The 21,197-nt window shown below is 32.7% G+C and overlaps 2 protein-coding genes across 2 annotated transcripts; one reads left to right on the top strand and one right to left on the bottom strand.

Annotated features, from left to right (window-relative positions):
* Positions 1-627: 627 nt before the first annotated feature.
* LOC145324328 (neo-calmodulin-like) lies at positions 628-7,085 on the bottom strand. Its single transcript, XM_080166943.1, has 9 exons — positions 7,043-7,085; positions 6,564-6,659; positions 5,614-5,668; positions 4,402-4,418; positions 4,045-4,107; positions 3,631-3,674; positions 3,261-3,292; positions 2,375-2,419; positions 628-873 (listed from the first exon to the last, which is right to left on the bottom strand). The coding sequence occupies exons 1-9, from the start codon at positions 7,079-7,081 to the stop codon at positions 716-718; spliced, it is 549 nt and encodes a 182-aa protein (XP_080023069.1). The 5' UTR covers positions 7,082-7,085; the 3' UTR covers positions 628-715.
* Positions 7,086-13,258: 6,173 nt separating this feature from the next.
* Positions 13,259-19,697, top strand: inaF-D (trp-interacting inaF-D). The gene is made up of 8 exons (XM_080166942.1): positions 13,259-13,376; positions 13,941-14,008; positions 15,480-15,562; positions 15,950-16,024; positions 16,462-16,518; positions 17,011-17,077; positions 17,310-17,343; positions 18,231-19,697. Exons 1-8 carry the CDS (start codon positions 13,279-13,281, stop codon positions 18,289-18,291), a joined length of 543 nt encoding a protein of 180 aa, XP_080023068.1. The 5' UTR covers positions 13,259-13,278; the 3' UTR covers positions 18,292-19,697.
* Positions 19,698-21,197: the final 1,500 nt, after the last annotated feature.

The raw sequence follows: 21,197 nt of genomic DNA, 5'->3' as shown, positions 1-21,197 counted from the left end.
TATCCGGTGTGGCCAGATATCCGGCCGGATAGTTTCAATATCCGGTATCCGGCCGGATATCCGGCCAAACCGGATATCCGGCCCAACCCTAATGCCAAGATCTGTGCAGGGGTGGAGGCAATAAGAAGACAGTCTTTCCTGATTTCAGAAATGGGTTCTTAAAAGATAATGCCGCGTTTTTTCGACATTTTTTACGCTATAAATAACAAGCGCGGCATTCGCGAAATCTAAAAGAGTATACAACGATTTATTTAATTATTTCGCTTTTGTTGGTACGGCCTTCATAGAAGAAAAACAAATTATCTTCAATCCATTTTTGCTGCATATCATTTAATGCATCTTTTTAGAGCTGTGTTAGACATTATAAAAATTGCTAAAAAAATAATTTAAAATTCAGTATTCTTGAGTTATATACTCTGTTGAAATTCTATCGTCTTCGTTCAATCGATCAATGTCTAAAAAACGCCGAAAAACGCGGCATTCATCTTTTAAAAACACATCTCAGGAGAGTGTTCATGACCAGGGATCTAAAGGGATAAGACAAAATCCTATAAATTTATATTAATCCCCAATGATGGTACACAAAATTACCCCTTTTAATGATTAAAATGAATTAACACTTAACTTGATTAACCAACCAATCAAAGTCCCCAAAGTTGTTGAGTCAATGAATAAGAAAACGTTATTATAAAACTTTGGGGACTTGCGAAAATAATCAACCCATTGTCTCCTCTCTTTCTCTCTGGTTCATGCCCCTTCCTACACCAGCCACCCCCTCACAACCCAAAACTTGCCCGAATTCTGTGATATCTATCTTGGTATCTCTGTTGGTATTAACGGTCCGCAACATTGAATCTATCTCCTCATCAGAAACTAAAACAAATATATTTTTAGTAGCAAAACTACTTTTTAACTTTACTTTTTCAACCGTCCGTATTTTCGTAATTGAGAGTGGGAAAATGTTTTTTTTTACTCAGATTATGTTAAAGATAGCTGTCTGATTTTTGGTGTGAAGATTCCCATGACCAATAAGCACTTTCTGTCCATTTTTTCTGTAGGAAAGGTGGAGATTCTACGAAATTTATGAGATTTATCAGCTACTGTTAAAGATAAGTGTCTGAAATTTCTAGTTTGGATTCCCCTGACCAATGAGCATCTATAGAAATCACTTTATCTATAACTTTGTTTATTATTTTGTGTTTTTATCAGCTTTTGTTACAGTCCAACTGTTTAACCTCCCTTAACAATAGGAGATAGCCCAATTTATCCTAAATTAAGAAACAAGCGGTTTTAGGGATCTTATTCATTACGGTGACTTAATTTGGGACACCTGCCATACTCGGCGAGGTTGAGGTATTAAAAAGTAGTTCTTATGAGACAGCGGGTCTAGGCATAATGTGCTTGAAGGTGGATCTTGATAGCCCTAGTGGCTATACAAAAGTTTCTCAGCCTACTCCATGACTACTGAGGTCAAAACTAGGGTTGGGCCGGATACTTTTTTGGCCGGATACCGGATATCCGGCTGATTTCTAAATCTGGAAAATTACCGGATATCCGGTGTCGAAAGTCAGCTGGATATCATGTAACCGGATAGTTTTAATATCCGGTATCCGGCCGGATATTGAAAATGACCGGATATCCGGCCGGATAACCGGCCAGACCGGATATCCGGCCCAAACCTAGTCAAAACCCTAAGAAACTATGGCTAATCAATCAATCTTATTATAAACTAGAGTTGGCTCGATATAATTATCTCCCTATTGGCTAGTTTTCTATATGCATATTTATTTCTCAATAAATCTATTTTCCTCACCCGGCATTACTATCTAAAAGATTTTTTAAAATTATATTTTTTTCTTTACATTACCATCACCAAAGGGTTAATGATGATGATTACAATTTTAGTTTAATATTTGAACACACAAAATGTCGCCACAATCGAATTCTTTTAAAACATAGTTTTCTTAAATTTATCATATTATAAATTTAAATTTTCTTTTTTATGATTATAAATTAAATACATCAATATAAGGTAAGTAACAACATGAAATGAAAAAAATGAATTTATTTTTAATAAAGTAAAATAATGGGTCTTATCGTTCTGGGCAATGAGAGTTTATTATGGATTATTGGAGCACTATGAGTTTTAATCATATATTCCTTGGAAAACTTGAGCTCGTTTATAGACATTTATTTCCTATATAGATCTGACATGGATCTTGAAGCAATATAGCAGGCCGTTTTGTACATGTTAAAAATTGGAAGATTTCATTAAATAAAAGTAATCGCAAATATACTTAGTAAATAAAAAAGAATGATATGATATACTTGAAACTTAATGAGACATAAAAAAAAAAAACTATTACTTACTCACCTTTTTCTGGCAAAGAAGCCAAAATATTTCTCATTTCTTCCATTTCTAATGAAATAAAACTAGATTTAATTACGTTTTGTATCAATTAGATAAAAAAATCCTAAAAGTAAAATATTTTAACTTCTTGTAAATAATATGATATATCTTATGATTATTTAATTATAGTGGATGTAAAAATTGACAAACTGTCTGTTGAGTACTGCTTAACCACCTTAATTTTAATTTGAATTGAAAAAAAGGTGTGGGTTAATATTTGTTTTCTCTTCTATACCTAATCCCTGCTGGGGGGCCTACCTATACGGAGCCTCTACAAGCGGTGCTCTAAACATGGGAGAAAAACAGGTACTGAATTATAACCTAACTTAACAAGACCTAAATGTATTAACAAACACATGATAAACTACCACCTCTCCTTTTTAAAAGCGAAGCTTTTCTAAAATTGGGGTCTTTTATTACGTCCTTCAGTCTTGAACGGTTAGCTCTTTTCGTTAATTTAAACAGGTTAGAATTGTCCTATCGATTTCAAACTTTGTATGATGATTTCTATAACAGTTTGTTAAGACTTAGAAAGCACAGCATCTCTATAATCGTTATCAGCTCAAAAAAGGCACTTGGTGTTAAAGCACCTAAAAAGCAACCATAACAAAATATACAAACTGACATAAATACACAGATTGCATTGTTTTTAGTTGTACTTTTGCAATGTACAATGCGTGTTTGGTGTTAATGTCTGATAAATAGTAAAGGGCCAAAACCTTTATATTTCTCGGGCTAGCCATGAAGTTTTGGTTTTCTTAACATCAAAAGACATTGGATTTGAAAGACATAGAAGCCCTAGCTCTCTAAAGCTAGTTTGACCTATACTTTATAAATTTTTATTATTTACCTATATAACCCAATCCTTCAGGATCAAAAGCCCTATAAATATAAAATTCAAATTATTTATTATTTAAATCATAATAGGATGTAATAAAAAATTATTGCCTCTATGGGCATGGCCCTATAGGTGTATAGGATCCCTTCATTTAATGTAAAAGTTTTAAAGCGATAAGAAAAATTAGTTCGAGATAAACAAATTTTAGTGATGACTTTTCTTAGACAGTTTATTTTTTTTTTTTTAAATAGAACCTTTAAGAAGTTACTCTAAGGATTTTTAGTATGTTAAACATATACATAGGGATGATATTCCCAACTAAACTTTATCTTCAGCAGTGCAAAGTAAATCATAGAGAATCTACACAAATTAAAAACCTGACCTAAAAGCTTCAAGAGTATCACTCAAAGGGTCACTCTCTCTCATCTAAACAGAAAAATAAATACGTGGATATTATAACTGGGGAAAAATTGTCAATTTAGGTTGCTTACATGGACATCATTTATTAGTCAGTTTGTTCATTCAGTAGAATGGGAGTGGATGGGGTAAATGGGATGAATGGTTGGATTTTTGTTTAAGCCAGCTTCAAGTTTCACTTTTTCGGAGTACATGATAATTTGGTGTAAGATTCAAGTAATGATAAATACATTTATTGAAACAAGGTTATTTGTTTTCATAGGTAGTAGTGCAAAAACGAAGAAAAAACAAATATGTATAATGTAACAGCATGCATCAAAAGATGCCATAATAAACATTCCCCAGGAAGAGGTGTTAAAATAATTTAAATTATGCTTACTTTTCTGTACATTAGACAGCAAAACTCTTCAAATTCAATTGCTCCACTCCCATCAACATCTACCTATTGAAAACAAGAATGGCAAAGTCCTTTAGCATCCTACTATTTTTTATTTTTTTTTATATCAACATATCAATATTTTAAACAAGGATGATACAATTAATGAAAAGCAAAGAAAATAAAAATACCCTCCAAAACATTTAATGGTGGGATGGGGTGGTTATGTGGTAACCCTTTTTGGGATAAAAACGAATTTTTACAACAAAAAAAATATTGTTTATATTATTAGAAGCCGAGACAATCAGGTTTACTTGATACTGCTAATGTAAATTGAATAGGCACAATAAAAAAACTCACCTCATTAATGGCATCCTAAATAGAATCAAAATTGATTTTTAAAATTTATTTTGTCTTTATCGAATACTTCTTCAAATGTCGGTTGATCACAGCTATAAATACTTTTTCCTTAACATTTTGAAAAATTTCAACAACAAATATTTGTCCGAGATCGCAATTAAATAGACTCCTCTTTATAAGAATTATAGAATAGCTTCGCTTACAAAAGTCGGATCTACTGCAGTTCACGGTAAAATATTGCTGGTAAGCAATATTTCCAAAAATCTTTGAATTTTAAAGGCTGCTAGCTGCAGGGGCGTCCAAGCTTTTTATTTTGGGGGGGGGTAAAATTTTTTTAAGGGGGGGGTAATTCGGTTTTGGGGGGGGTAAAATGGCGTGCGAAGCGCGCCGCAAATTTTTTTTACCCCCCCCCAAAATTTTTACCCCGGGGGTAAAATTTGCTTGGGGGGGGTAATTACCCCCCCTGAAATCTGTTGGCAGGGGTAAAATTTGTTTACCCCCCCCAAAATTTACCCCCGGGGTAAAATTTTTTGGGGGGGTAAGTTAAATTTTATCAAAAATTTAGTATTAAAAATGCGCGCGAGGCGCGCAAAAATTTTTTTTGTTAGAGATTTTCTATTGTGGGGGGGTATTTACCCCCCCAAAATTGTTTGGGGGGGGTAAATACCCCCTCCTAAATGGTTGGGGGTGCCTACGGCACCCCCAGGGTAAGGGTAAATTTTAAATGGGGGGGGGGGTAAAATGAAAAAATTTTTGGGGGTGCCTACGGCACCCCCAAATTCGTTTGGGGGGGGGTAATCGCCCCATTACCCCCCCCCCCTTGGACGCCTATGTGCTAGCTGCCAAACGGCTGAACGTACTGATCATGCCCGCACACTGTTTTAATCGGCATAAGAAGGCCTACAAATAATCTGGAATAGCCATAAATCAACAATGCATAATTATCTCGCAGTGCAGAGAAATGCGCGAAAAAGACCTATTTTACGCGCTTTTTCTTCAGTGAAGCTTTCCCTGTGCATAATTGGATATTGGCTATTCCAGATTATTTGTAGGCCTTCTTATGCCGCTTAAAATGGTGTGCGAGTATGATCTGTACGTTCAGCCGTTTGGCAGCTAGCAGCCTTTAAAATTAATAGATTTTTAGAAATATTGCTTACCAGCAATATTTTACCGTGAACTGCAGTAGATCCCAAAAGTCTATTTTGATTTCCTGTAGTTCAGCTTCTGTTGGGTTTTGTCCCAGGGTTCTCATTACTGTCTGTAATTCCTTTATAAATATAACTTGCAGCCACAACCATTTTGGGCCTCTAGAGGCACTTTGCAGAAGGGAATTGGCTAGATTTATAGATAAAATATAACGTTTTATTTGTTAAATTTTGGTTATCCTCCTCAAAATAAAAAAAACTTTTCCGAAGCCTATAAGAAAATTCATTGTGAAGAAGAACCATATCAGTTAAGCATTTAGAAAGATATATAGGTATAAAAAACACACAAAATCAGTTAGGAGGTGTTTAAAGGGGTCAACCCACCACCTTTGAGTATAAGATTAGGAGAAACAAGGATGACAACATCCATAAAAGCGAAGCGCTGACACGGTAGTCCAAACGGAAATTAACACTTGTATAGTGTCAGAACTGAATAATCAGAATATAAATGTATAAGAGTCGATGCAATATTGTAAGTGAATTTGTTGAAAAACTGCTTGATACAGAAGAATGTTTATGGACATACTTACATTTTTAGGACCTAATTATAGAGTTGCTTCGCTTATGATATTGTACTTTGATGTCCCAGGAATCAGTATACAAAAAATCAGATCAATCGGATAATTAGATCATATAAAAATTTGTTGTTAAAAAAGTAAAAAAATCAACATGTTTAAAATGGACGTACGGACATTTTGGTAATGATTATAGAGTTGCTACGCTTTCTAAATCGTACCTAACTACTACAGGAATCACCATGCAAAGTTTGAAATCAATAGGACAATTCTAACATGCCCACATTAACGAAAAAAGCTATCCGTTACGGACGGACCGACCCTAATTATAGAAAATCTTCGCTTTTAAAAATATCTTAAACCCTTCCCAAAGCCCTATACAAAGCTTCCCAGGTATTGAGAATAAAAGTAATTCAAAACTAAATCTAAAAACTTAACTTACTGAAGTAACAATTTTTCCATTTCCATCTTTATCAAATTTAGCAAAAGCCTCACTGAAAGCCTGCTTTTCTTCATCTGTCAACTCTTGGATTATTGCCTTTCAAAAATTTTTTATTTTTATTCATCAACTACCAACTTTTCTAAAAATGCGCAAGAAAAAAAAAATATATTATGGAATAACTGTTCAGTAAAACAACCAAAAAAAATACATTTCCTTAAAGTATTTTTTGGTTTATCCTTACAGATGAACAGACGGATCAAGCTACAGAGTAAATTATATTTTCTTTTAAAGAATTTTATTGCATAAACGACAGACCAACAACATAATAAATGAGTTGAATATCAAAAGGCACACAGTAATAAGTAATATAGTTTTATTAGCATCTGATTAATTGCACTCACAGTGTAACGGACTGACTAACGAACAAATATAGTTACAGAGTCGCTTTGCTATATAATTATAATAATGAACATTGTTACCCAAGCTTCTTCTTTAGTCAAAGTATTAATTTCTTTCATTTTTTCCCCTGAAATTTATTAAAATAAAGATCTGATTTATCCCTTTAGAGGCAGTATGTATGTCTGAGTGTTTGAATGAAAGACCTCTTTAACAGCTTTTAAATTACAGAGAAGATTCTTATAGGTAAAAGGAGGGGTTTCCTCAATTTAATAAAAATCACATAAGTTGCGTGATTTTTTTCTCAATATTACAAATGTATAGCAGTAAGTTACTAGATGTGTGTGTGTTCTGTGTGGTACCAGAACGGAAGGTTCAGATGTTTCAGGTAAACCTTACTTTGTTTCTGAGCTGGTTTTGGGCTATTTGTGATATAGATAATAAAACCCCTTTGCTTTATACTTTTCTGCACAAACAAAACAAAAAAGCACCATAAATGGACTAGAACCTTCCCAGGACATCTACCAAACTCCCATAGCCACTTGGGTCACTTGAAGATGGAGAAGGAGCCTGGGGCGTTCCTTTACTTATATTTTAAATATAAATGGAAATTTTGAAAGGAACATTTTTTTAGATGTAATTTCTCTTAGGAGGATGGTTGTTCCATGAGCAGCTACTTTGTAAAAGAGATCCATTTCGGTTCAGAGGTTAGCGAGATCCTTCGGTACACACAGACAGACATCCTGTTTTTCTTTATAATGTTCAACTCAAAACCAGTGAACTATTTTTGTAAAGAAAATCCAAGAGGTAACAGGTAGAAGATAGAGAAATAACTGGAAAACAAAATTGAAGACTTTTGTTTTGGCGTACACAGGGGGGGCTGCCATTTACACATCCAGCAAAAGTACAGTAGATCCATTTTCGATAGTGCAATTAGAAAAAATATGGATGTATTTATGGCAAACTGAAGATAAAATGTTTAAAAAAAGAGTTGTATTGTAAAGACTATGATATAATTTGTAGCAAGTGGTTTCATAGGTTTTGCAGTTTTTTATTTTTTAAATTATGTATTGTTCCTAAAGAATCACCAATAGATGTAAAAGTATAGATGTATAATCTAGACAACTACTTGGCTTTTTGTCTGCTAGAAATTTGCTTTCTGCTATTTTGTAGTTTTACATTAACGTTTTCTTATTAGTTGGTTCAACAACTTTTGGGAACTTTATTGATTTTTGATTGGTTGGCTCATTAGGTTGAGTGTCCAAACGTTTCGTCAACTAATTGTAATCTACATAAAGGTTTAATTTTATGTATCATCATTGGTGATTTTTATTAATTTATCCGACATTGTCTTATCCCTTTAGATCCCTGCATAAAAATGATAAGTATTTCGATAATATGTCAACAATGACAACTTTACTTCAATATCAAAGTGTCGACATCAATACACTATTATTCTTTCAACTTATTAAAAATTTCTTGTTAAGCCCTATTTAAAAATTTGCAGACATAAAAGGATAAATAGTGAACTGCATTGTTTTTGCTAATCAGATGGATGAAGACTGTTTTGCAAATAGTAGGCGAGTATCTCAGTGAAACTTGGTATATTGGTCTTAGTTAAAATTTAAGATTTGCTGATTTTTTATGATTAATATGCATTTAGTTATTAATTCTTATTTCTGTTAAGTAGCAACACTACTTTCTGGTTCACTTTCGGTTCGTCCCAAATATAATCTTACTTAGTCTGTTGGTCGAGTACCTACAAAAGAACAGAAAACAATTTGCTATCAGACAAAAAGTTTCCACGACTTAGGCCAGGTAGTTGTCTGGGTTATAATTTAATGCCTCAAAAGACATAAATTGTTCTAAGAAAAGTATTACCCATTTAAATTTTAAGAATGATCTTTTAAGTAAACAAATATTTTAAATTTTTTGGATAGATAAATATAGAAAGACTAGATTAATATTTTCAAGCAGGTATTTTAAATTAACCACTAAACATAAAATATTTGCTTTGTTAGATAGCTCATTTAATGTATACTTCTATTTTTAAAATTTTTCATATTTTAAAATACGCCAATAGATAATTTTCAATTTTCATAATTAATACGGTAGCTGGACAAAGTGTCTCAAAAATCAGCTTTTTGGCTTCATAAAAATGAGTTATTATCCATCTCTTTTTTAGGGGTTTTCTTTCCCACTTCTCCTCTCATCTCCCTAATTTTAATGACGTCACATGGCTGATTTTTTAGACACTTTGTTCAGCTAACATTTTAAAAAAATTGACTGATTTAATTATCCTTTTTTCCCGTGAAAAATTGTAAAGTAGGGAAAACCAATGAAAAACAAAAGGACTTTCTACAACAAAATCATGAAACATGCATTCTTTGGCAGGGAGGGAGGGGACATTAAGCTGTTTATTTCAGTTGCCAAAGTTTTGTTATACGATTTATTTTTGTTGGCTTAACAACTTTGTTTCTTTTTATTGGATTTTAATAGTTGGTTCATTAAGTTGAGTGTCCAAACGTTTTAACCCATAATTGTAATTCACAAAAGGGGTAAATTTGTGTATCATCATTGGGGTTGTATATCAATTTATCAGTCATTGTCTTATCACTTTAGGATTCTTTGGATACAGTCAGTTTTGCTATTTTGATAAAATAAATATAAAACAAGAAAAGCATTATCCACGATTGGAAGTATAGGAGCCTTAGAATTCTGTAATTTGCTATGTCAAAATCATGGACGAATTATCTGTTTAAAATTAAAAACAGCCAATGTCTCCAATAGTTTTCAAGTTACTTAGTAGTGGCATTCCTAAATTCAGTTTGTCTTAAAAACTTCGGATACTTTTTATCCAATCTTGATTGGTTGGATCAAACTAGCAGTATCTAATCGTTTTAACCAATAATATTCATATAGAGATGATGTGTTTCCAGTATGGCTTCGAAACCGATTAATATCCGCTGGATTATGACTGTTTCTCCGCCATACGGAAAAATAATATATAGAATCGTATTACAGACAATTTTCCTAAAATTTTAAACAAAAATCATAAGATTAATAACAGTTTTATTAGTCCTGGCATTTGGCCATCGGGGCTAACAAATCTTAAGGGGACATCCTGCAAACGTATGCAGTGGGTGATTTTTTTGCCAGTGTAATTAGAAAAAAATGGATGTATTTATAACAATTAGAATTGTAGCTGTAACATTGAGAAAAAAATATTTGATATATGTTTGCAAGTGCATAACAGACAAACATATCAATAGATTTAAACTCATTTTTAAGCTTCATATAGTACTGGGTAGGTTTTTAAAGCTATTTTGAGATTGAAAAGTAAAATCTAAAGTAGAATCTTTCTCTTATTTTTGAAAACAAAATCTTATTTTGAGGCAAGGGAGCTCATTTCCCCTAAATCTAGGATTTATACTAGATTTAGGGGCGTAGCTGCTATTATTAATATTATAAAAATATAGGAATAAGAAAATATACACATATTATATTGAGTATGTTAGTAGTAATGTATGTTTGTAAACTTTCTTATAAAACAGTAAAAATGTAAGAAATAGCAAATATAGCTAGACATGCGCATATACTTTAAAATGCTTATAAAATGCACTAATAAGATGTAAAATTTCAGTTTATATATCTAAAATATAAATTGCATTCCATAATTCTACTGTATCATACTCTATTGTCTCTTTACCAATTAGCTATTTTTATTTTTCTGCTGTATTCATTTCTATAAAACGGAATAGGCCCAAAAGATTACCCCAACTCTATTTGAATTTTTTCTTTGTTGTAGAAAAAGTCAGCTACAGTTTACAAATTGAAATATTTTAATTAATAAAGATATTAGCTATAAAATCTACGTTCGTTTAATGGCCAAAAACGCTGTTTTAAATGTTTTCAAGACAAAACACGATTAACTTAGTAAGCTAGTACAACTACAACCCTAATAATGATAAACAAAAAATACCCCTTCAGTAGAATGAAATTATGGTTGAAACGTGTAACCACTTAATAATTGTACATCCCAATCAAGTCCCCACAGTTTTAGACCAACGAATAGAGAATCGTGTTAATAAAAATTTTGGTTGACAATATAATTTACAGTCCAATGTGCCCTCCCTCATTAAAAGTCAGCAAAACATTATAAAAATTTTGATTTTTGACCTCAAGAATAGTTATTTTTTTCATCGTGATATAAACGGCTTTCTGCGGATATAGTAGAAAGCTGGATATAATACGATGCTAGACATAGTTTTTTCGTATGGATGAGAACCGGTTCCTATCCACCGGATTCGAATGAATACGAGAAAACATTTTAAAACATATTAGGGCATCAAAAAGATTCGGGCACTAATGAGTAAGCATTATAGCCGATTCCTACAACAATTCGGTCACAATAACAAAACATCACGAAAACAGAGTAAGTTAGCCAGTAACTCTTTTGTTACTACAATGTTTAAGGAACAGCTTTGGCCTCGAGAATGCTCAAAGAGGCCTCCCCCCTCCCTTTCCTCTACAGAGGCCTTCACTTTCCCATATTTGTATATCTTCACATTTAGAGAATTATCTTCTGAAAAATAGATTTTAAAACGATATAATCAGAGAGATGGAGTACTTTAGTCCCCAAAGTTTTATAATATAAAGTTTTGACCCTAGCAAATCTGTTGACAGGTATTTCTTGAATAAGAAGTAACTGGTACCTGGAGCTTCCTGCTAACTTTAAATGCCTATAAAAACCCAGGGTGGGAGGGGACATTGGGCTGTTTATTACACTAGTCCCAAAAGTTTTATAATAACGTTTTCTTATTCGTTGGCTTAAAAACTTTGTGAATCGTGAAGTTCAAATGTTTCAACTACTAATTTTAATCCACAGACGGGGTAATTTGTATATAATCATTGGGGATGAACTTAAATTTATCGGTCATTGTCTTATCCCTTTATATCCCTGCGAGATAATAATAGAGAATATCTACTAAATGCATGAAATTAAAGTAGTAATTGCTGACTTACATTCGATATGGCTCAGCGAAGGAGGGGACATTGGAATGCTGGTACTTTTTCAAACGTTCTCTCCTTCGTTGGCTAAAAAACTTTTCTACCAATTGGTATTATATACACAAGAAGTAGTTTTGAGGGGAGACATCAATTTATCATCCATTGTCTTACTACTAGATTTTCATCATATTATAATTTTTTATGTCGACGTTATAACATTATATAAAAGATAGGGTTGGGCCGGATACTTTTTTGGCCGGATACCGGATATCCGGTATCCGGATAGTTCAATATCCGGTATCCGGCCATATATCTGGCTAATGCTCGATATCCGGCAAATTACCGGATATCCGGCCGGATAACCGGATATCCGGCAGTGACAATCAGCCGGATATCCGGTATCCGGATAGTTTCAATATCCGGTAACCGGCCGGATATCCGGCCAAACCGGACATCCGGCCCAACCCTAATAAAAGAGGCTACGGCTGACCTAATATTGACATGACGTTGCTTGATAGAACAAAATAGCACAAAAATATCTAAAATCAGAGTTACAAATTAAAATAGACAAATATTAATAAACATCACATTTAAAATTCCACATTATTCATATTTCACCTTATTGTAACAGAATACATTAGGTCAAGCTTGAATTTGATAGGACAATTCTAACATTGAACAGTAATTGAAGAAAAGAGTCTTACTTTACCTACACACATACTCTAATTATAGAAAAGCTTTACATCCTACAAAGTCAGATTTTTTACAAGAATTGGATAACATTTTTGAGACTTGATTAATAGAAAATGTTTCTCTCTCCTTGAGTATCTATCTATAGCCTTATCTGTCTTTTTCTCTTTTATACATACACACACAAACACACACACACACACAAACACACAATTTGTGAGTAAGAGAATAAGATAGAGAGAGCCCTAAAAAGTTTGTCTCAGCTGTATTTATCCAGAAAAATCATAACAAATAAATTTTGGTGATAATTTAAGGTATTGTAGTGAAATCTAGCTATAAAATGTTATTTAAATGGTTAATTATATGTAGATATTTTTATTTTACTTTGTTATGAACGTTTTTGTGGAGAATATTTTATTGGGAGGTTTGTATTTTTTCGGGGACATATTTTTGGGGGGGTTCCGTTCATGTATCCACCCCTTGGTAAATTTTTTGAACGAATCTAAACCCGTTTATTTGACAAACATACAAATAAACATTCTGCTACTTTAGAATAAAGGTTCCTATTAATAGAAATTGTTATTTTTTGTTATTTTTCTAGAATTAAAAATCTGGCAAAATGAACGGTTTATCCGCTGCAAGCAGTACAGAAGTGAAGTACCCGCCAAATGTTGGGGCTAACAGGGGAGTTTCCCCCGAGTCACCTGAATGCGAGAGGTAATAAGTAGCGAGGCTACTCTTCAAATTCCTTGGAACGGTCCGGTTGCCTGTCATAATTTCAAAATTCAGAGGAATTTGTAACTCTATGATTCGTAGTCTCTATCTCTCACACAATTAAATTGTGATGCAAGATCTTCAGGGAAGGGGATAGTGGGGCGTTTCACACCCCCCGCCCCGGAATAGGGTTATAAAAATCTTTAGATTATTGAACTTAGCGTAGGCATAAACCAAAATAGTGTTTGTGTGTGTGTGTGTGTGTGGGGGGGGGGGTGAAACTCATACACTACTCCCCAAAAATGTAAATGTAAAATGACTTTACATACCTTATTTTATTTTACATATCCTATGAAATAAAATAGTAAAGTTTTTTTGTCTGTAGCTAAAGATTTCTATAACTAATGAACTAATTGGGTTTTTCATTTTAGGGAAGCTTCACATAGGTCCTTGGTTTTATGCTAATTTATATTTTAGATTCAAGTCTTGAATTGGTTTTAGGCTATTATTCTACACTTCCCTTCTAGATGCTAGAAGCGAAACCGCTAGTCTATTATAAATTATTAGGTTGTATGAATCAAAACACGATAAGAAGCTGGTCCGAATACTTACGGTTATTCTCTATATGATTTCAGGTAAAAAAGTTATATATAGATAGATAGATAGTTAAGTATATACATAGATTGGTAGCACACAGAGGAGGACGAGAAACAGCACTAGAATTTCTTTTGTCGTATATCTGATCCAAATCTTGCATAATTATGAGTATTATTCTTTGGTCAAACTTTCTTCCGACAATCAACCCTTTGATTGCACGACCTTTGTTTGGAAGTCTTAGTTGTGCATAATTATGAGCTGCGTCTGTTTTGGGCCAAGGCATTCCCTTTCCTCAAACTATCCGAAGGATGAGCAAAAAAAATCGGACTCTTTTAAAACTCGAATTGAGCGGCTTGTGTTAATGGTAGAAAAAAGGTATGCACACCGTTAGAAACGCTATGAACATAGTAGATATATGCATAGATGAATAATTAGATAAATTTGTATCTACTTATCTTTCTATCTTATTTGTGTATTCACAATGCATTTAAATCATCTTTTGTAACTTAAGCTTTCATGAGACATTTTTATAAGCGACAAACAGACGGACAGACATCGTTCTACTTTTTATAATTAAGAATAATATACGTCGGATATCCAACCTAACCAGACAATAGTTTTACTAATTAGGGTTTGGGTTACATTCAGTAATATTGATTGCTTTATATAATACAAAAATATATATAGTACAAATTTATTTTCTAAGATACATTGTATATTTGATCAAGATAATAGCAGCTATGCCCCTAGAGGCCTCAATAGACACATAAAAACAGAACCATATTGGTTCATCTACAGACAGACAGCAATCCTGTTACTTTTAAGAAAAGGATGTTCGTCTGTCGCTCTGTACTGTAACACAACTCCTAAAATTCCATTTAACAAGGATGACAACATCCATAAAAGCGAAGCTCTACTGTCAGAAGGAAGTTTAAGCGAATAATAATTCCTGTAGAGTGTCAGTAAGTCTAACAAAATTTTCCAAGGAATCATTATCACAAAAATCAGATGAATTGTATAATTATAAAAGTTGTTGTCAAAAAGAAAACAAAACTGAATGTTTTAAATGGACGTAAGGAATTTTGGTATCGATTGTAGAGTTGCTACGCTTTCTAAATTGTACCTAACATTTGTAGGAATCATCATGCAAATTCGATAGGACAATTCTAACATGTTTAAATTGACGGAAAGAACAAACCGTTACGGATGGACGGGCGGGCCGACCCTAAGAAAAGATTTGCTTTCAAGAATGGTACAGAAGTTTACATATAATTTTAATGATATTAGGTCATCCCCTATAGGACTGACTGACGGGCGACCTGACAGGTAGACAAAGTGAATTATAAAGTAACTTTTTTATAACAAATAATTTGGCAATAAATGTTAGTATGTTCATTTTGGTACAAAAGGTTTGTATTGTTATGTGGCCAAAAAATCTGTTCACAGCAAGTTTTTTTTGTAGCAATCAGAAAACAAGGAAGATGACGTCCAAATGTATTTATATTTTAGTTTCTCTTGGTGCTATACTGTTGTCCCTGTATTATATATTCTTATGGAAGAATCCGCACACCCACCACTATCTCATGATGAAGGTAAAGCCTTACTTTGTATGGTACTATAAAATACTGGTACGTCAGATTGTCTGTCTTACGTTTTTAGTCTCACTGAAAAATTATCCTTAACGGTTTCTCCTTCTGCTTTTCTATAATTAACTTTTTCAGTCTTGCCATCCGTCAGTCTGCCATTTCGCAATGCCGTGGGAGTAAATTTTAATCCGTTAAACTGTTAGTCATGTCAAAAATATTAAAACATATAAACATTAAACAGATATAAAAGTTTTCGTTATTCTTTACGCAATAAATCTATTCTTGATTTTTGACAACTGATCTTTAAATCACCCTTTCCGTATTTCATCTATGATTTTTTGTGCTTCCTTTTTTATACTTCCTCGGGATATTTTCATCCTTATTTATATTTAGAACAGTGAAAACATGACTATAGATGACACAATTCCTCCCCTGGTTCTTGAGCTGGACTCAAACCCGATAAGCAAGGTATAATATATAATTCCATTTTAGCTTCAATTCAGTTCTAATCATGTATCTTATGGTACAATTACAGAAAGTACCCTCTTGAAATTGTATTGAAAATAAGGGGGATGGATAGTTATTTTTTTATTTTTCTATTACTTTAGGTCAGGTTAGGTTAGATTATGTTTGGTACTGGGTAGAACCGCAAGGTTAGGGTATCGCAGTTATAGGCCCCGCAGGGATTAGGCAAATGAACAAAAACTAATTTTCAATTTATTTTAAAAATAAGGAGGGGGACACATGAGAAAAAGCATTCGTTTAAAAAGCAGTTATCATTTTCATTTGATACCAACATTTTTGACACCTTGGGTGAGCTATGAGAGACAAAAGAATCATATGCAAAAAAAATCAAGATATTAAATTTTTTATTTTTTAAATTAATTAGTTTATGCTATTTTAAGGACCTGTTTCAAACTGAGATTGATGAAATGGGGGATGTTATAACAACATTTCCAAAGGTTAGTGTCATTGAATTGTTCTACTGATTGTAAAATATGGATGGACAATCCTGTTCATGCCCATAGCAATATTCAAACGAAAAATAAAAGCCTTAAACTAACCCAAGAGGTGTGCCGAATGAGTGTGTATCCAACCCCTGGCAAAAGGGGGGGGGGTGGTGAATTCACCCTTTAAGGTGTACTGTATACCCCTCTACACCCTACTTGATAAGGGTCTACAACCCATAATACACACCCTTATAAAGCAAAAGGGGGTTTAAATGTAAAAATGCTAAATTAAATTTTAAAGGGGGAGTTAAAAACACCTAAGGGGTATATTAACCCCCCTAACACTAAAAATAAACCTTTGTTGTCACACAGTCCCTACACCTCAATCGGTTTGGGTTTAAGTGGTCGGGGGGTGTAAAAATTTTCGAGTGCGCAAAGCCAATGAATTATGTGAAGCTTCCCTAAAATTGACAGACAAAAATATCTTACTACTTTATATTGCAGGGTGCTCGTGGAATACCGCCAATAGCCAGATCTGAAAACAGCCAGAATAATAACTACAAACAATTAGGTACCCTTTTTTTATCAGGAATATTAAGAGATGGGACAATAGAAGTTAAATTAATATTCCCTGAAGTCCCATAAGTTATAATTCACTCTCTACACACCCTCTAAAGTGATTAATCTACATCGCCAATGTCCCCTCCCTCCATGGTATTAGAAGCTATAACTTTTTTTAACTTTAAAATATGTCATATATAAAAAACAAACATACTATCGAAAAATAATTCTTTCAATTTTAGATGAGAACCGAGATCGAAAGAAGCGCGAAATAAGGTATAAACCACCTAATGTATAACATAGTTAAGGACAGACCAACATATCCTATCAGTGAAAGTAGTAAGGTTTTTTTTGTCTGACGTTTAAGGTTTCATTAATTACTGAACTGTTTTTAAGTCCTCAGTTTTAGGGAGGCTTTAAATAGGTCCCAGGATGGTTTTTAGGCTTTTTTATTTATTTTTATTTTTAAAAAACAGAATCATTTATACATAATACTATTACAAAAGCTGCACCTTTAAACTGTTAGCTTAGTGCAACCACTAACCCTACCGCACTTATTTTCTTACCTCTACAGGAACCTTAAACCTAGCAGGGCTTACCTTTATACATTACCAAGTACGAATAACAAATTACATCTTCTTTATATTGATGAAAATAACTTGTGGAAGAGTTTGAACATTGCTGTGTTTTTTGCAAAGTTATTAAGATATAATAATTTTTTAGCCAACCAATGAGAGAACGAGTTTATTAAACTTTAGGACCATGCAGTGTAATTTAGAAGAAGCAGCTTATAGTGCCTAATAAAAATATATAATAATTTTTTTTAGCCAACCAATGAGAAAACGAGTTTATTAAACTCTAGGACCATGCAGTGTAATTTAGAAGAAGCAGCTTATAGTGCCTAATAAAAATGACGTCATCAATCCAAATGACCAATGATAGGCCAGTATACATTTTAATATTGGTCAATTACATTGTATACTGGCCTATCATTGGTCATTTTTTAATAGACACTAAAAACTGCTTCAATTTACAGTCCATTTACCCCTACATCCTTTTTTACCTACAAAAAGAGAGAGGTTTCGTGAGTTTTAAATTTTTATTTTTCTTACAAAGAGAGAGTGTGAGGTTTCGTGAATTTTAAATTTTTCTTTTTCTTTCAGGAGTGATGTAACTCAAGATATGTCATTGCGACGAAAACGAAGGCATATTCAGAGAAAATAAATAAGATAGCAATAACACAATTTATAAGATGTAATATTTATGATTATTAATAGCTGAGGGCAATTATGTTTAAAGTAAATAGCACAGTAATAACAAGGTAAATCATTACCGAAAATCATTTTGAAATTTTTCCAGTTTCACTATCCTATTATATAAATTAGTAAGCTTTTTTTGTCTGTAGCGAATAATCTCACTAACCACTAAACCGATATGATCACCTTTACGGTGAAGCTTTATATAGGTCCAGGGAAGATTTTTAATTATAAAAGGGGTCTTAATCATAAAGTGAAAATGGGGAGGGGGTCGACTCCTCCACCCCTCCCCGTTATATGCCCCTAGAGTCTTCTAGGGGCGTTGCCGCTAGTATTTAATAAATCACTAACAGAGAATAACTCACTTAATATCCACTGATTATGTTTAAAGTTTATAAATTCGTCAACAAACAAGAAAGAACTTTAGTCATAGAGTAGCTGTGTTACGATTAAAATTAAGCTGAAATTATTAAAAGCCACTTATCTTTCAGATATCTATTGTGAATTTGAGATTTTATGTATATGTATTTTAGCAAGGATGCCAACATCCATAAAAGCAAAGCTCTGGAACGGTAGGACAACGAACAACAACACTTCGCTTATAACATTATACCTTGATGTAATAGAAATCAGTATATCAAAAATAAGATAAATATGATAATCATAAAGTATAAAAAAATTTGTTTAAAAGGTTTAGAATCAACATGTTTTAAAAAGACACATTAACGATTATAGAGTGCCACGCTTTCTAAATCGTACCCAAATATAAAGTTTAAAATAGATAGGACAATTCTAACTTGTCTATATTAACGAAAAGAGCTAAACGTTACAGACGGATGAACCGACCTTAATTATAGAAAAGCTTCGCTTTTAACAAGTATAAGTATGTTTATGTTCTAGCAGGAAAAAAGCTTATTATTCAGTATTCTTTTTTGAGATTTTATTATCCCAAAGAATTTTGAAAAAAATGATAATTTAAAATTGAAATTCAAGTGCCAAATTTTGAAAAATTGTACCTTTTATTTTAGTTAGAAGTATTTTACAATTAATTCATTGTTTGTAAAAAAAAATTAAATGATTTTGGTTAAAGCTAGTATTTGCTATTTCAATAAAAAAAAAGTTAGTAATAATTTTTTTGAAAGAAAATCCAAATCAAAGTTTATAATTTGATGTGCCAAAATAACTATTTAAATATGTGCTAAACAAAATGGGGTACAAAATCTCAATCCCAAAATCGCCCCTCGGGCGTTCTTTGTGCTAAAGATTATTAACAAATGAGTGAAAATTAATCAAAAATTATTTAATTGATAAAACAAGATCTCAAAATTATGTATGATATAATGTAATTAATTTTAAATAAATATTTATATTAAATTTTAATTTATAAATTGTTTCTAAGAAAAAAGTTTTTTTTTTTAAATTAGGGCATGTACGTCCGTCCGTCCGTAACGGATAGCTCTTATAATCTCTCGTAATCTTGCTGAAAATTGTATTTTGGTGATTTTTCTGGGTGTTTTTTTTTAGGAGAACGACTAGGGGAGCAACCGCCTCGCTTGTCTATAATACAAAGAAGTACAATGATTGTCTGTCTGTCTAAAGCTTAAGCTCGATTAGAATAAAGTTACTGGTCATGCTGTGTTTTTAAGCTGTTTTAAGGGGGGGGGGGGTAAGAAATGGAATATCACCCCTCCCCCCATAAAAAATCCCACCTCTATTTTTTCTTATAAAAAAAACTATGAGGGATTCATGTGGTATGTGGTGGAACTTTCCTTGTTTTCTCCTCTCATAGGGCGAAGCCCCTAGAGGTTAGATTCGAAGCCACATACTCTAAGGCGATAAAGCAGCTAAGCTTCTAGAACGAACTGAAATAATGCGTATCCATCCATATAATATGAATTAAGTATGACGCATTTAAATAGAACCCTACGGTATTTTCTGATGAAATAACTACACATTAAAATTATTTTTATGTAATACGTTGCTTTTAACGTAGTGGTTATTTGCATGTAAGTACATTGAATTTACATGCCCCTAGCCTTTGAAAAAAATGGCAAAATCTTTGAGAAACCACGAAGAAAGATGTAGATAGATAGATGGGCTATTATGAATATCTCCTGAAAAATATTCAAGTAAGATTGGCAGGCTTTTTTTAAAACCGAAGCTACTTTTTAATTCACTCTGTATGTCAGTCCTTAAAATGTTAAAAAAAGACAGAATACTAAAAACGTTTCTTTATTTATTGAAATATGGCATATTTTCTCTCTCTTCTTCTTTTTGACAACTAAACGTATGCCCGTATGTCCATCTTTGCTTTTTTTGTGTGCTAAGCTACTTATGTCATTTGTTAGAAAATTGCTTCGAAAATATTATACAGACTCTTCCTAAAAAGCTTATATAGATCAGTCTAGCCATTGCTAAAGTTAATTGCATAAAAAATGCAGACAAAATATTTTTTATTGCTTTTCATTGCATTTTTGGCAGTAAATATCGTATCTTTATTAAGTTACAACTAAGCATTTCATAATGACAAGAAAATAGGGATAATACATTAAAAATTATAGTAAAACCTTAGAGAGGAAAAGGGTTAAATAACTGTATCTCACCATCGCACTGTCCTTGTGCCGTCTTTCAATTAGGTCATTGAAAATCAACCGTTGGTGTGGTGTGAAATAACAAAGCCAAGTTGCAGGAAATAATTTGGTAGCAGACGAAAAAATCATTGAAAAATGAAGGTGAGTAGTTATCTGTATATACATCTGTACTATAGATCTGTTATACAAACGAGCAAAATTATGTTATAAAGCAGATGTTCAGTGGTCATAGAGAAAAAGAAAGAGAAAGAAGGTGATGCAAAATATTAGAAAATCACGAAAC

Source organism: Acartia tonsa, chromosome 7 (assembly GCF_053477335.1).
Source record: "Acartia tonsa isolate MP-2025a chromosome 7, ASM5347733v1, whole genome shotgun sequence".
Taxonomy (NCBI): Eukaryota; Metazoa; Arthropoda; class Copepoda; order Calanoida; family Acartiidae; genus Acartia; species Acartia tonsa.
Note: the sequence above shows the minus strand (reverse complement) of the source record. Positions and strands in the feature narration are given on the sequence as shown.